Source organism: Ornithorhynchus anatinus, chromosome 17 (genome assembly GCF_004115215.2).
Source record: "Ornithorhynchus anatinus isolate Pmale09 chromosome 17, mOrnAna1.pri.v4, whole genome shotgun sequence".
Classification (NCBI taxonomy): domain Eukaryota; kingdom Metazoa; phylum Chordata; class Mammalia; order Monotremata; family Ornithorhynchidae; genus Ornithorhynchus; species Ornithorhynchus anatinus.
Window position 1 is genome coordinate 2,467,506 of NC_041744.1, and position 15,013 is coordinate 2,482,518.

The window sequence follows — 15,013 nt, forward strand, 5'->3', positions numbered from 1 at the left end:
GCCCCGCCCTTCCTCAGATAAGCTGACCTCCCCCCGAGGCTCCTTACCTGGGTGGCCAGGCTCAACACCTGCTGGACCAGCTCCTGGGTTTCCGACGGTTTCTTGAGGAACAGCTTGACGATGGCGGTCAGCAGAGTGAGCTGGACCTGGGCAGAGCACAACCTGCCTGAAGGACGGGTCGCTTCCCGTTAGCCCTCCCGGCCCCGGGGCCGAGCCCTAAACTGCCCGCGGGACTCCGCCGATAACTAAGGCGGCTAAATTGCCTGGATGGACGGTGGCTGCCATTTTTTTGGTGTTTGTTTTTTGTTTTTTTTTTTTAACGGTACCCGTTAAGCGCTTCCTACGGGCCAGGCACCGTTTTAAGCGCTGGGGTAGACGCAAGGTCATCAGGTTGGGCACAGTCCACGTCCCACATGAAGCTCACGGTCTTAATCCCCGTTTTCCAGACGAGGGAACTGAGGCACTGCGAAGTGAAGTGACTTCAAAATAATTGTGGTATTTGTTAAGCGCTCGCTATGTGCCAGGCACTGTTCTAAGCGCCGCAGGAGACACAAGCAGATCGGGTCGGACACAGTCCCTGTTCCACTCGGGGCTCACAGTCCAAATCCCTATTGTACGGATGAGGCAACGGAGGCCCAGAGAAGCGAAGTAACTTGCCCGAGTTCTAATTCCGACCCGGCCACTTATCTGCTGGGTGACCTCGGGCAAGTCGCGTCACTTCTCTGGGCTTCAGTTTCCTCATCTGTAAAATGGGGATTAACCGTGAGCCTCCGCGGGACAACCTGATTATCCTGTATCTACCCCGGCGCTTAGAACAGAGCTCCGCATATCGTAAACGCTTAACGAATACCAACATTATTATTACAAAATGGGGATTAAGACCGTGCGCGGGCCGTGTCCAACCTGATGGACCAGTTATCTACCCCGGCGCTTAGTACAGAACCTGGCATATAGGAAGCGCTAAAATGCCATCGAGGAAAGGCCAAGGGGAAGGAGTCACCTCAGGTGTTTGGAACCCGCTTCACTGCTGGTCGCGGGTAAGGCCGGAGGCCTAAAATAGTCATCGACGGGCTCCGAGAGGGCAAAAGGGTCACGGCGGGCACTGGACGCCCCCGCCCCAGGTAACGTGCTCCGCCCTCGGTTGCCGCCCGGTGCCTCCGCTTGGGCGAGGCGGGGGGAGGCGGTACCTGGGTGCTCTCGTCGTGGAATCCCTCGAGGAAGCTCTCCAGCAGCTCGTCGGCGTTGTCGATCCTCTCGGCGTACTCGCCCACGATCCAGATCATGGCCGCCCGGGCGTCCGGCTCGTCCAGGGAGTCGAGGTTCTCGCACAGCGTGGCGATGATGCTCTCGTACCTGCGGCGGCGGGGGCGTCCGGACTGAGGACGGGCCCCCCCACCCCCCCCCCGATTCTAGAAAGGACGCCTGGGCGCGGGGGCTTATGGGGCACAGAAAGCTGCCGACCCGGGCCCCTTGAGTAACAAAAATCCCGTCAGACCTCGAAGTCGGAGGGATGCGGACAGGCGACGTGTCAGACGCTCTGAGCGCTGCAAAAAGTGTCCCAGAACGACCCAGAAAAATAGACGTTAAAAGGGAGGCTTTAAAAAGGAAAAAAAGAGCGAGAGAGAGAGAGAGAGCCCAGAAAGAACCGGCAGTGCCGCCAGGCCGAGGCACCCCGGGAAACACGAGGTCGGCACGCAGGTCTTCTACCAAGACTCCGTCCGACCCCAGCTCTGCGGTGGGGACGAGGGGTGAGAGAGACAGAGCGAACGGGGCGCATCCGCGGTCCTCCTTTGGGCTCTGCCCGCCCCGAGGGGCGGCTTGAATCGACAGAAAACCCGTCACCCCTAAGCCCTGACCCTAAGGCCCCGGTCTCCACCACCCTCGGAGAGAACAGGTCACCCTGACCGTCCCGCCCTCCCCTCCGCCGTCTCCCCCCTCGCGGCGCCTACTTGTTGGGGTACTTGCGGAAGATGTCCCGGATGACGACGATGGCCTCCTGGACCACGTAGTTGACCTTGGTCTGGATGAGGTCCAGCAGGGTGCTCACGCAGCGCTCGGCGGATTGCTGAGGCCGGGGCGGGGGGCACAGGTAGCGGCCGTGAGCTCCGGCCCGCAGACCGGATCCTCGCCGGGCCCGGAGGGCACCGCGGTTCCGACGGGTCTCGTGAAACCCCCGCCCCATCCCCTCACGGTCCCTTTCGATTCGGGGAGCGTTTAAGAGCGGGAACTCGGGTTCCCCTCCTCCCTCCGGGAGGGGCCGCCCGCTCGGGTCCTCACCTCCACCTTGATGGCGCACCGGCCGATGGCCCGCACCGCTTTGCGGACGAAGTCCACGTCCACCTCGGTGGCGTACTCCTTCAGCTCCGCCAGGACCTGAGGGGTTGAGAGGCGGGAAGGGACCGTCTGGGGCTCGGACGGGTGGCGGGGAGCCGATCCGCGCGCCGGGCCCGGGGGAAAATGCCGAGGCCGGGGGGAGGGGCGAGGCCAGAGCGGTGTAGCCGGGGGGGGGGGGGGGGGGGGCGGGTGGGATGCTCTCCCCCTCCCGCCGAGGCCTGTTCCGACCGACGGGACGGTTCTCCCTTCTGCAAAACGGGGATGAAGTCCGGGAGCCCCACGTGGGACGCGAACTGCGTCCAGACCGACGAGTCCGTATCGACCTCGGCGCTCAGGACGGCGCCTGGCACGTAGTAGGCGCTCCACAGATACCATTTAAAAAAAAAAAAAAAAAGGGACCCTCTGATAGGCGGAGGCTGAAACTTGACGGTGTTCGTTAAGCGCTTACCGGGTGTCCAACACTGTTCTAAAGGCTGGTGCGAGTGAATCCGGTTGGACACGGTCCCTGCCCCGTCTGGGGCTCGCGGTTAAAGTGGGAAGGGAGAACGGGGATTTGATCATCATTTTACAGAGGAGGGAAAGTGAGGCGGACCGGGGAGCGGACCGACTTGCTCCGGGTCCCACGGCAGACGAGTGGCGGAGCCAGGATTAGAACCCAGGTCCTCCGACTCCCGGGCTCTTTCCGCTAAGCCGGGCCGCTCCTCTAGCGGTTCTCTTCCGGCAGACGGCCCGACGCGCCTCTCTACTGGCCGATTTTAGCCGGGGCAACACCCCTTAGCCCTAGAAGAGTCGGCCCCGGGCCCGCCCTCATCCGTTTCCGTACTCTAGGCCGCACGGCCTACTGGACAGAGCCCTGGGAGCCCGAAGGACCTCGGTCCCAATCCCGGCTCCGCCGCTCGTCCGCCGTGTGACCCCGGCCGGGTCACTCTGCTTTTCTGTGCCTCGGTCCCCTCCTCTGTAAAACAGCGTTAAGACCGTGAGCCCTCCGCGGGACAGGGACCGCGTCCAACCCGACTACCTTGTATCTTCCCCGGCGCTTAGAACGGTGCCTGGCACGTGGCAAGCGCTTCACGTATTCCGTAATCGTCATTATCGATCGGTATCGGCAGGGGACACCTCCCCGCCGGTCCCCCCCCGACGCTTCGGCCTCTGCCCCCGGGGGGCCGACCTGGGCGATGTTGGCTTGGGACGCCAGGCGGATCATGATGTCCAGTTTCTCCAGCTTGACGTAGATGGGGTCGTTGTATTTGACGAAGAACACCTTGATCTCTTGCTTCAGGATCTCGGGTCTGGGGGAGACCAAAAGCGGGGCGCCCGGATGAAGCGGACCTCCCCCTGCCCTTCACCGCCCCCGGCCTGGAGGCCGGCCACATCCGCACCGGGACCCCCTCCCATCCCCTCTCGGGGCCGGGGGAGGTTGGGAGAGCGGAACCCCAACCCCTACGTGGGGACGGGGGCGCCCCAAAAGTACCCCCCACGTGACCGGGGCAAATCCACCCCTCCCCGTGTTTCTTAGAAAGGTCCTCCCCGTATCCCGGGATTCGGGCCGGGCTCCCTCTCCGCCGGGGGACGCCCGCGGCCCGTCCGTCACCTCTTCTGCACGATCAGGTTGATGTTGCGCAGGGCGACGTACTGGACCTCGGGCTCGCCGGACAGCAGGGTGACCAGCGGCGGGGCCAGCTTCTTCAGCAGCATGTTGTAATAGTCCGAGTCCTTGGGCAGCAGCTCCAGGAACTTCATCAGCACCTTCACCGCCGACAGGACCACCGCCGAGTTGGCGTGGGGACAGCCGGGGGGTCACCCGCTCGCAGATGCTGGCGGCGGAAAGGGACCCGGTGGGTCTCGACGGTCCCCCCCCGCCTTCGGCCGCGCTGCCCCCGCCCCGGGCGGCGGGGGCCCGTCGTCGGGAATCAGAGCGCCGGTGAGACGGCTCGGAGCCCAGTGCTTAAGCGAGACCGAGGTCCGGCGCGGCGAAAGCCTCGTTCCCGGCAAGCTGGGCAGAGCGGCGGGGGGTCCCGGGGGGGAGGGGACGGGAAGACGGGGAATCCGGGGGGGGTGGAGCGGAGGGCGGGAAGGGGCTCTCCCGAAGGAAGAAACCGAAGCCAGGTCCGCCACGCCGGAAGCTCACGCCCCGTGACCTTCCGCGGGGCTCGGTCCTCCGGGCCGGCCTGCCTCACCCGCTCACCTGACCTACCGAAGCCAAACTGGGCCATCTGAGAGCCTCTCCCGACTTGGGGACGAGGGGGCTCATCTCGGGATCGGGGAGAAGCCGGGCTGACGGGGGGGGAAGAACAGAGCTGATCGGTCACGAGCCTCGAAGGGGGGCGGGTCGGGGCGCCTCACATCTCCCCCAGCCTCGGCGGCCGACACGGCGACCCGGGAGGGGCCGGGACGGTTACGCTTCCCTTTGGGGGCGACCGCAGCCGGGTTTCGCCGCCCGGAGAGAGGGGAGCCTAACATCAACGAAGACGGAGCACTTTCCGGACGCCCTCCGGGCGCTGGGGAAGTGCCCGAAAGAGGGACGACGCGTTCCCCGGGTGAGGGGGACCCGGCGGGCCAGAGCCCTCGCGACAGTTAATCCGAGCTCGATCCGTCTCCCCCGGCGTCGGCTGACCGGGAGGCGGGTGACGGGGGGGTGGGGGGTGTGCGTTGGGGAGGTCCCCGGGCGGCGAGGTGAAATCACGCCCACCGTCCGCTCACCCGGCGCTTTCGGCCACGTGTTTCTGGCCGGCGGGAAGGCCGCTTTGGCCCTGCTCGGCTTCCCCCGGGGTGTTAAATCACACCTCCTTGAAGGAAGCGGTGGGTACAGCGCTCTGCACGCAGAAGGCGCCCGACGAATACCGTGGGGCGGATTAAGGAAGACGGGAGCCCCGGGTCAAAAAAAAAAAAAAACACCCCCGACCCGTGCGCGCTCCGGGACGCCACGTGGCTCTTCCGTTAACCGGGAGCCCATCTGGGAGCCCGATGCCACGCCTTTGGAAGTCGGAGGCGTCGGGTCGGAATCCCGGCTCTACCCCGGCTTGCCGGCAAACCTCAGAAGTGGGGTTTAGGGGACGGAGCCCGGCAGCCAGAAGGTCCTGGGTTCTAATTCCGGCTTCACCCCGTACGCAACGTGAGACCTTGGGCAAATCGCTTCGCTTCTCTGGGCCTCAGTTACCTCATCTGGAAAGTGGGGACTACGGGCGCGAGCCCCACGTGGACCGGGGACCGTGCCCGACCTGATTAACCGGCATCTACTCCGGTGCTTAGAACGGCGCCTGGCGCGTAACGAGTACCATGATTATCACTTCCTCCTCTGGAAAATTCCTCGCCCTCGGACTTCGAAACCCCGGCGCCTACGTCCGATCCCGCATCCACCCCGGCGCTCAGCGGAGAGGAGACGCGCGATCGACCCGGCACCGCAGCCCTTCCCAAGAGGCCCTCTGACGGCGAAGTTCGCCCCTGAGCGCGTGTGGGGCCGGGGCGGGTTCCGCCGCCCGGGCCGTACCGGGCACGCCAAAGAGGCCGCCCCTAGTTGCGTCGAACCGAACCTTCGCGGCGCCTGGCGCTGATTTCTCTGCCGCGATAACGACACGAGGGAGAAGAGAGGGGTCGGCGTCCGAAGGCCCGGAACCCCAACCCCAGGCGCCTTCCCGGGAGGAAGGGGCCACGGGCCCCCTGAGGGCAGAGAAGCTCGAGGGGAGACGCCTGGGGGCTTAGCCTGAAGGGAGGAAGCGACGCGCTCCCGACGCCCCCCGTGAAAGGGGTCCCCAAATCTCGGGCTGTCCCAGAGGGCCGTGGAGAGGGATCGGAAGGAGGGGGCCGACGGGACCGAGGTGGCCGCGCTCCCCGCGGCGGACGAGCCCTGCCCCCCTCCCCCCCTCTCCGGGCCGCGCTCGGGGGACGGCTGGGGAACCGCCTCGGACCGTCGCGGGCAAGGGACGTGTCCGGTCGTTCTCACGTTGGCCTCTCCCAAGGGGTTACTACAGTGCTCCGCACGCGGCAAGCGCTCAACGAATACGACCGAGGCCGGGGGCCGGGAGACGCCGGCAGACGGGGCCGTTCGTCGGAACCGGGAAGAAGAGCGGAAGCCCCGGTTCCACCTCTAGGCCCCCCGATTCCCGGTTGGCGGGAGGGGGCCGCCCGCCCCTCCTTCCCCTTCCCGCCCCGGGGAGGTGCCAACCTCTGGGCTTCGCGGTCGTCCTTCGGGTTGTAGTTGGACAGGCAGTCCAGGATGAAGATCTGGCCCCATTCGGTGCATTCGTTCAGGGCCGTCAGCAGCTTGTTGATGTTCTGGGGGTTCAGGTCCAGCAGGTTGCTGTTGGGGTGCGACTCGCTGATCTCCGACAGGGCGGCCACCGCGTTGGCCACCACCTGGGTCGGGGGGGGGGGGGGAAGAGGCGGGGGGTCACCTCTCGGCCTCGGCGGGGACTCCTAAGGGGGTTGGGGTGGGGGGGAGGACGGCGACGGGACCACCGGGCCCAACGTTCGCCCGAGCAACGCGCCCCAGGGTTCGACCGGAAGGTGAGCAGCTCCACGTGGGACGGGGACTGCGTCCAATCCCATTAGCTTGGATCAACGCCAGAGCTTAATCCAGTGCTTGGCACCTAGTAAGCTCCTAAATACCATTAAAAAAAATCTAAACGAAACAAACGGAGCACACCCAAGCGCCCTCCGGCACGTTCCAGGCGTCTCGGGCCTTCCTGGGAGAATAGCGACCGGCGGCCCCTGACCCCCGGGCTGGGAAAAACGGCAGCGGGGGCGGGTGAGGGGCTGTCGAGGGCGAAGCTGAGAAATCTGAGCGTTGGCAGACGTAGTCGGGGCCGGGGGGCGGGAGAGGAAGGGCCGAGGCCCCCGAACGGGATGAGCCACCGGAGTCCTCGCCCGTTAACGGGGCAAACCGGAAATTAAACCAAGTGTGTAATGAGCTCGACCAAGTATGGGAGCCGCTATTTAAACCGGGCGTCTCCCCCAAATTATCCCACGAGGATAACGAGGGATATCATCCACGGCCGGCCGTGGATAGAGCGGGAGCCTGGGAGTCAGAAGGTCACGGGTTCTAATCCCAGCTCCGCCACCTGTCTGCTGGGTGGCTTCGGGCCAGTCACTTGACTTCCCTGCGCCTCGGGGACCTCATCCGGAAAACGGGGCTCGAGACCGTGAGCCCCACGTGGGACAGAGACACCCATAGTCCCCGTTTCACAGTCCTCCCCCTCTCCCTTCCCCGCCCCTCAGCACTGTGCTCATTTGCTCATTTGCAGGTATTTCCATTACCCTATTTATTTTGTTAACGAGGTGCCCATCCCCTCGATTCTATTTATCGCTATTGTTTTCGTCTGTCCGTCTCCCCCGACTAGACCGTAAGCCCGTCAACGGGCAGCGATTGTCTCTACCTGTTGCCGAACTGTACGTTCCAAGCGCTTAGTACAGTGCTCTGCACATAGTAAGCGCTCAATAAATACTATTGAATGCACGAAGGGACCGAGGCCCGGAAGTGAAGCGACTTGCTTGAGGTCGCACAGCGGACAAGTAGCCGGTCGTCTGACTGCCAGGCCCCGGCTTTTTCCACCAGGCCACGCCACTTATCATAAAGTACAAAGATCATCATCGCCGCCTCTCACCATCATCATCGTCATTACCGTCTCTCGTTATTATTATTATTATTACCACCTCACCGTTATTACCGCTTCTCATTCTAATCATCAACGTTAATAACCGGCACGCGAAACCCCCCGGGCACCGATCGGCAGGCGGGCGACACCGGGGGGGGAGGCAGCCCCGGGCCGGCCGGGGCCGTTACCATGGGGTTGGAGTCGGCGATGAGGTCCCGCAGGGAGTCCAGGAAGCCCTGGTCCTCCACCATCTGGGCGTTGATGTCGTGCAGCTTGGCCACGCACACGGCGGCCGTCTTCCGCACGTACGGGTCCTCGTCCTTCAGGCACTTGCGCAGCGGCTCGCACAGGTATTCCGTGATCTTGTCCACCCGGATGCACCCCATGGTGCGCACCGCCAGGGCCCGGATCAGCGGGTTGGGGTCCTCGCAGTCCTGGCCGGAGAGAGCGGAGGGCGTCGGCGGGATCGCGCGGGGAGCGACTTCCTGCCGGGAAGGGGACCGCTCCCTCCCCTTCGCCTGCCCAGCTCGGGGCGGGGACCCGCGACGGTCTCCCTGCCCCGTCTGGGTTCGCCTCGGAGGCCGGACGAGGCCTTCCCGCCCTCGTCGCCCGTTCTCGCTCCGCGAGCGCATCCTCGCCCTTCCAACTCGGACCGGCCCGGCCGTCCTCGGCCCGGCACCCCCCTCCGCCGAGGCGGGCCCCTTCGGGGCCGAGTTACCTTGACGAAGCTGTTGACGGCCATGATGGCCATGTCCGGCTGGCTCTTGGCGTAGTTCATCAGATAGAGGTAGACCAGCTTCTTCAGCTCCAGGTTGTCCGTCTGCATGCAGTTGACCACGTCCGGGAAGAGGGAGCTGGGGAAGAGGGAGGAGGCCGGGAGCGATCACCCGGAGCACGGGCGTGGGGGAGGAAGGCCCGCTGCATTATATCAAACGCTCAGGAAGCAAGAGGACAAGCAAACGAGCCGGTCCTTGCCCACGGGGAGCTCAAACCCTTCAGGGGAAATGGGCGGAGAAAGATTTCCAAACCAGGTATCGGCTGCAGGGAGAAGCGGGCCCTTCCGACGCCCGGGCACGGCTACGTCCCCTAGGCTACGCTGCTCCTTAATCGTATTTGAGCGCTTATTGCGTGCAGAGCACCGTAATGAGAGCTTGGGAGAGTACAACAGAGTTGGCAGACCCGTTCCCCGCCCGCAGGCAGCTCACAGTCTAGAGGGGGAGACATCAACGGAAAGAAAGAAATGACAGATACGGACAGAAGTGCCGTGGGCCCGGGAGCGGGGGTGAATAAAGGGGGCGAGTCGGGGCGACGCGGAAGAGAGTGGGGGAAGAGGAAAGGAGGGCTCAGTCAGGGAAGGCCTCTTGGAGGAGATGGGCCTTCAGTGAGGCTTTGAACGTGGACCCTCTGCTCAGGCGGAGAACGCAGCGCCCCGAACACGGTTGGGACTTGGGAGACGCTTCCGGTCGACACCCCCACCTCCGTCCCGCCGGAGCCCCTCTCCCGGGGGGGGGGGGGGGATCACAGCGAGGGGCGTGGGGGCGGAGGGGAAAGGAGGGCAGTCCGGAGCCAACGCCTGGGACCGATCCGCCGAGGCGCCGGGGAGGCGATATCCCGCGGCCCCGGTGAAATCCCGCCGAGACGACTCCCGCAATTCATCCGGTCGGTCGTATTCATTGAGCGCTTACTGTGTGCAGAGCGCTTGGGAGAGGACGACGGAACGGTAAGCAGACACATTCCCCGCCCACGACGAGCTTACAGTCGAGCCACGCCGACTTCCGGCCGGATCCCCGGTTGGCCGGGGGCGCTCCATCCGGGGCTCGGTTGTTTCGGTTTTATGACGGATTCTTCCGTGGGTCAGTCGGGCCGGGGCTCCCTGAGCCACTGGGTCGGGACACCCCAAATGTCTCCGGCAGCGTCTGCCCTCCCGGGCCTGGCGGAAAGGGGCTGAGAGTCGGGAGATCCGGGTTCCGGCTCCGCTTCTGGCCCTGGCTCGCTGTGGGGGCTTTTTGTGTTTCTTTTTAACGGTACCCGTTCGGCGCTCACTATGCGCCGAGCACCGTACCGAGCTCTGGGGGAGATACGAGCAAATCAGGTTGGACACGATCCGACGAGGGGCTCACGGTCCTCGTCCCCATTTTACAGACGAGGGAACTAAGGCTCGGAGAAGTACGACGATTTGTCCGAGATCACACGGCGGGCAAATGGCAGAGCCGGGATTAGAACCCGGGTCCTCCTCTCAGGCTCCAGACTGTAAGCTTGTGTGGGCGGGAACCGTCTCCCTTGATTGCTGTATTATACTTTCCCAGGGTCTAGTAGAGCGCTCTGCACACAGTAAGCGCTCAATAAACACGACTGAATTGAATGAATGAATCTAGCCGCCGGGGCACGCTGCGCTGTGCGACCTTGGGAGAGTCGCTTCATCTCTCCGGGCCCGACGTCCCTCATCTGTCACGGGGGGATCGTTCTGACTGCCTCTTCCCGCCTCACAGGAACGTGGTGAGGGTGAAGTGGGGATAAAATCGATGAAAACAATAATTGGGAGCGATACCAAACCCAAAGCGCACGAAAATTCAAGGTGTGGAAAGGTCGGTGGCTTTCCACACAAGCCTCTCGCCCTCCGCCATGTTGATCGTTGTAAAGGACGCGGGAGAAGGGCCGAGGAGGGAGTTTTGGGGGGTTGGGGGGGGGGGGGGTCCCTGGAGAAAGTCACCTCACCTGACGTCCTTCCCCACAGTCATGGCCGCGATCACTTTCTTCACCGCTTCTTTTCTCTTCTCTTTCTTCTCATTGTTGAGCTCGGCCTTCAGCTCGAAGATCTCGCCTGCAGCGAGGGGAGGGGGAGATTAGGGGGAGGCCCCGGGGGAGAGGCGGTGGGTGGACAGTAAAAATTCCTCGAAAAGGGGGCACAGACGCCAATTTTTCATTGCGAGAGCGGGAGGGGCAGAGCCTGGGGAGGCCCGGGGTCCGAGAAGCAGGTTTTAGCGCTCGGACTTGGAAGCGCTCTAGTCTCGTCAAGGTAATAAAGACAGGATTTGTTAACGACTTTCTACGTGTCAAGCACGGCTGTAAGCACTGGGGTAGATACCAGCTAATCAGGTTGGACGCAGTCCGTGTCCCCCACGGGGCTCCCGGCCTCCTCCTCCATTTTACAGATGAGGTAGGTGAGGCCCAGAGAGGCGAAGTGACTCGCCCAGGGTCACACAGCAGACGAGTGGAGATGGCGGGATTGGAATCCGGGTCCTTCTGACTCCCAGGCCGGGTTTAGATCCGGTTTCAGGGCACCCCGTGTGCTCTGAAGGAGGAAGACGCTCTCTTAAGAGGCCGTGTTCTCTCTGAATCAAGGGAGCTCAAAGTGGGGGGCGGGTTCGGTGGGAATTGGGAGCGTCCTGCCTCCCTCCCTTTTTTCCTTAGGGTATTTGCTGAGAGCTTACTACGTGTCGCATACCGTTAAGCGCCGGGGTAGGTCCACGTTAATTAGGTCGGACACGAGGCCTGTCCCGCGCGCCCCTCACCCTTCAATCCTCAATTCCCCCAACTGGGATCAGCCACGCCCCGCGATGACGGCATTACGTGGCCCGATTAGGGAACGTCCCCCTCGACCCCAACCCCCGACGTAGGCCGGGAAAGGCCTCCCGAAGCAGAGGCGGCCCTTCCCGTCGAGGCCGCGGGTCCGTGGACGTCCACGGCTCTGAATCCGGTCGGCCTCGACCCGGCCCCCAACCCCCGGACTTGCTCTTCCCCCGCCAAACCCCACAGCCGCTCGGCCTGTGTTCCCGGGGGGGGGACGGATCCCTCTGAGGAAAGCCCCCCCCCGGGAGGAGCACGGGGCGAGTGAGGAGAGAGTCCTTCAGGGAGAGTTCCCCGGGGGAGAATAAGGAGGGAAGCCTCTGGGGAGAGCTCCCTGGGGGAGAACGGGGAACCAGGGAGAAAACCCTCCGAGGAGAGCTCCCAGGGAAGATCAGGAAGAACGGGGAGAGATCCCTCCGAGGAGAGCTCCCAGGGGGCGGAGAAAGGGGAGAGGACCCTCCGAGGAGAACTCCCGGGAGAGAAGAGGAAGATCGGGAGGAGATCCCTCCGAGGAGAGTTCTCCGGGGGAGAAACGGGGAGAGGATCCTCCGAGGAGAGCTCCCGGGAGAGAACGGGAAGATCGGGAAGAGATCGCTCTGAGGAGAGCCCTCAGGGGGAGAAACGGGGAGAGGATCCTCAGAGGAGAGCTCCCGGGAGAGAACGGGAAGATCGGGAAGAGATCGCTCAGAGGAGAGCTCTCCGGGGGAGAAACGGGGAGAGGATCCTCAGAGGAGAGCTCCCGGGAGAGAACGGGAAGATCGGGAAGAGATCGCTCAGAGGAGAGCCCTCCGGGGGAGAAACGGGGAGAGGATCCTCAGAGGAGAGCTCCCGGGAGAGAACGGGAAGATCGGGAAGAGATCGCTCCGAGGAGAGCTCCATGGGGGAGGATGGGGAGCTAGGGGAGAGAAGCTTCTGAGAGTTCCCTGGGGGAGAACGGGGAACCAGAAAGAAAACCCTCCGAGGACAGCTCTCAGGGAAGATCAGGAAGAACAGGGAGAGATCCCTTTAAAGAGATCTCCCTGGGGGAGGATGGAGAGAGGCCCTCCCGAGGAGAGCTCCCTGGGGGAGAATGGAGAGAGGACCCTCTGAGGGGAGCTCCCTCGGGGGAGAAAGGGGAGAGGACCCTCAGAGGAGAACTCCCGGGAAAGAACGGGAGGATCGGGAAGAGATCCCTCCGAGGAGAGCTCTCCGGGGGAGAAACGGGGAGAGGATCCTCAGACGAGAGCTCCCGGGAGAGAACGGGAAGATGGGGAAGAGATCCCTCTGAGGGGAGCTAGGGGAGAGAAGCCTCTAAGGAGAGCTCCCTGGGGGAGAACGCGGAACCGGGGAGAAAAGCCTCCGAGGACAGCCCTAAGGGAAGGTCAGGAAGAACGGGGAGAGATCCCTTTGAGGAGATCTCCCGGGGGGAGAACGGGGAGAGGACTCTCGGAGGAGAGCTCCCGGGAAAGAACGGGAAGATCGGGAAGAGCTCGCTGTGAGGAGAGCTCCGCGGGGGAGGACGGGGAGCTAGGGGAGAGAAGCCTCTGAGGAGAGTTCCCTGGGGGAGGACGGGAGAGATCTCCCTGAGGAGAGCTCCTCGGGCCGGGGGGGGGGGCTGGGGGGACACGACCCACCCCACCCGTTTACCTTTTTTATTGGTGGTGAAGTACTTAGAGTCCGTCATGGTCCCGGTTCCTCAGGGCGCACCTGCGGAGACATAATGATAATAATAACGTTGGTATTGGTTGAGCGCTTACTATGTGCAGAGCACCGTTCTGAGCGCTGGGGGAGACACAGGGGAATCGGGTGGTCCCACGTGGGGTTCACGGTCTTAATCCCCATTTTGTAGATGAGGGCACTGAGGCACAGAGAAGTGAAGTGACTCGCCCAAAGTCACACAGCCGACATCCGACCGGCTCGGCCGCCGCGGACCCGACCTCGGGGTTGGCCCACGGCCGGCCCGAAATGGAGGCCGCTGCCTCGGCTTGGTGACCTCGCCCCGTGCAACTCTTTTTTTCCCCGGTGTTTTATCATCATCATGGCACTCGTCAAGCGCTTACTTTATGCCAAGCGCTGGGGTAGATGTAAGTTAATCAGGTTGGTCACGCTCCCCGCCCCATACGGGGCTCACGCTCTTCTCCCCATTTTACCGAGACGGTAACTGAGACCCAGGGAAGTTAAGTGACTTGCCCACGGTCACACAACAGACACGTGGCGGATCCGGGAGTGCTTACAACGTGCCGGGCGCCGTTTGAAGCGCCGGGGTAGATCTAAAGCGATTGGATTAATAATAGTAAAAACCAAATAATATTAGTTGCGGTCTCCGTTAAGCCTTCGTGCCAGGCACGGTTCTAAGCGCCGGGGTAGACGTACGGCGATCGGATTAATAACAGTAAACTAAGAATATCTGTGATATCTGCTGAGCACTTACTAGGTGCCAGGCACCGTCTTAAGCGCCGGGGTAGACGCGAAGCGAACGGGTCGGACACAGTCCGTATCCCACATGGGGCTCGGAGTCTTCACCCCATTTTACGGATGAGGGAACCGAGGCCCGGAGAAGCGAAGTGACGCTCAGGCCCGGGCTCTAGCCACTGGAAAGAGCCCGGGCTTGGGAGTCAGAGGTGATGGGTTCTAATCCTGGACCCGCCGGCTGTGAATCATTCATTCGATCGAATTTATCGAGCGCTTACCGTGTGCAGAACAGAGTACTAAGCGCTTGGGAGAGGACAATATGACAATAAGTGGTGACATTCCCTGTCCACAACAAGCTTACAGTCTGCGGGGGGGAGGCAGACATCAATACAAATAAAATAAAATGACAAATGAGGACCTAAGTGCCGTGGGGCTGGGACGGGGGACGGGGGGGGGGAAGAGGCAGGGTGACGCCGAAGGGGGTGGGAGAGGAGGAACAGCGAGGCGTGGTCGGGGAAGGCTTCTTGGAGGAGACGGGCCCGCAATAAGGCTTTGAAGCCGGGGAGAGACAGGGTCCGTGGGATCTGAGGAGGGAGGGCCTTCCGGGCCAGAGGCGGGACGTGGGCAGCGAGAACGAGGCCAAGCGAGCTCCCAATTCTGCCATACCGAACTCCCCGACGTGCCCCGGACGTAATAAGCATTCGACGGATAGCGTCGACGGATCGATCGATCGATCGGCCTCACCTACCTCTTCAACGCCCGTGGGGCCACCCTCCCTCCCGCCCCACAGAGAAGGGACCAGGGAAGGCGGAGGCCGTTCAGCGGCCAGAGGAAAATGCTGCTCTGGAGGCCTTCCCTCACTGCGCCCTTTTTTTTGTTTGTTTTTTTTTGGTATTTGTTAAGCGCTTACTGTGCGCCGAGCACTGTCCTGAGCGCCGGGGGAGACACAGGGTCATCGGGTCGTCCCACGGGAGGCTCCCGGTCTTAATCCCCATTTGACAGATGAGGCCACCGAGGCACCGAGAAGTGAAGCGACTCGCCCACGGTCACCCAGCTGCCGAGTGGCGGCGCCGGGAGTCGAACCCATGACCTCTGGCTCCCCAGCCCGGGCTCTTGCCACCGAGTCACGC

The 15,013-nt window shown here is 63.2% G+C and overlaps 1 protein-coding gene across 1 annotated transcript in view; it reads right to left on the minus strand.

Annotated features, from left to right (window-relative positions):
* Positions 1–15,013, minus strand: part of AP2B1 (adaptor related protein complex 2 subunit beta 1) — a 41,418-nt gene that overhangs the window by 23,385 nt on the left and 3,020 nt on the right. Inside the window, 12 exon segments of the mRNA XM_029082173.2 lie at positions 48–146; positions 1,188–1,353; positions 1,950–2,065; positions 2,278–2,373; positions 3,503–3,623; positions 3,926–4,116; positions 4,118–4,148; positions 6,497–6,687; positions 8,114–8,359; positions 8,644–8,779; positions 10,641–10,746; positions 13,119–13,178. Coding sequence (XP_028938006.1) covers positions 48–146; positions 1,188–1,353; positions 1,950–2,065; positions 2,278–2,373; positions 3,503–3,623; positions 3,926–4,116; positions 4,118–4,148; positions 6,497–6,687; positions 8,114–8,359; positions 8,644–8,779; positions 10,641–10,746; positions 13,119–13,155 — 1,536 coding nt within the window. The 5' untranslated portion in view covers positions 13,156–13,178.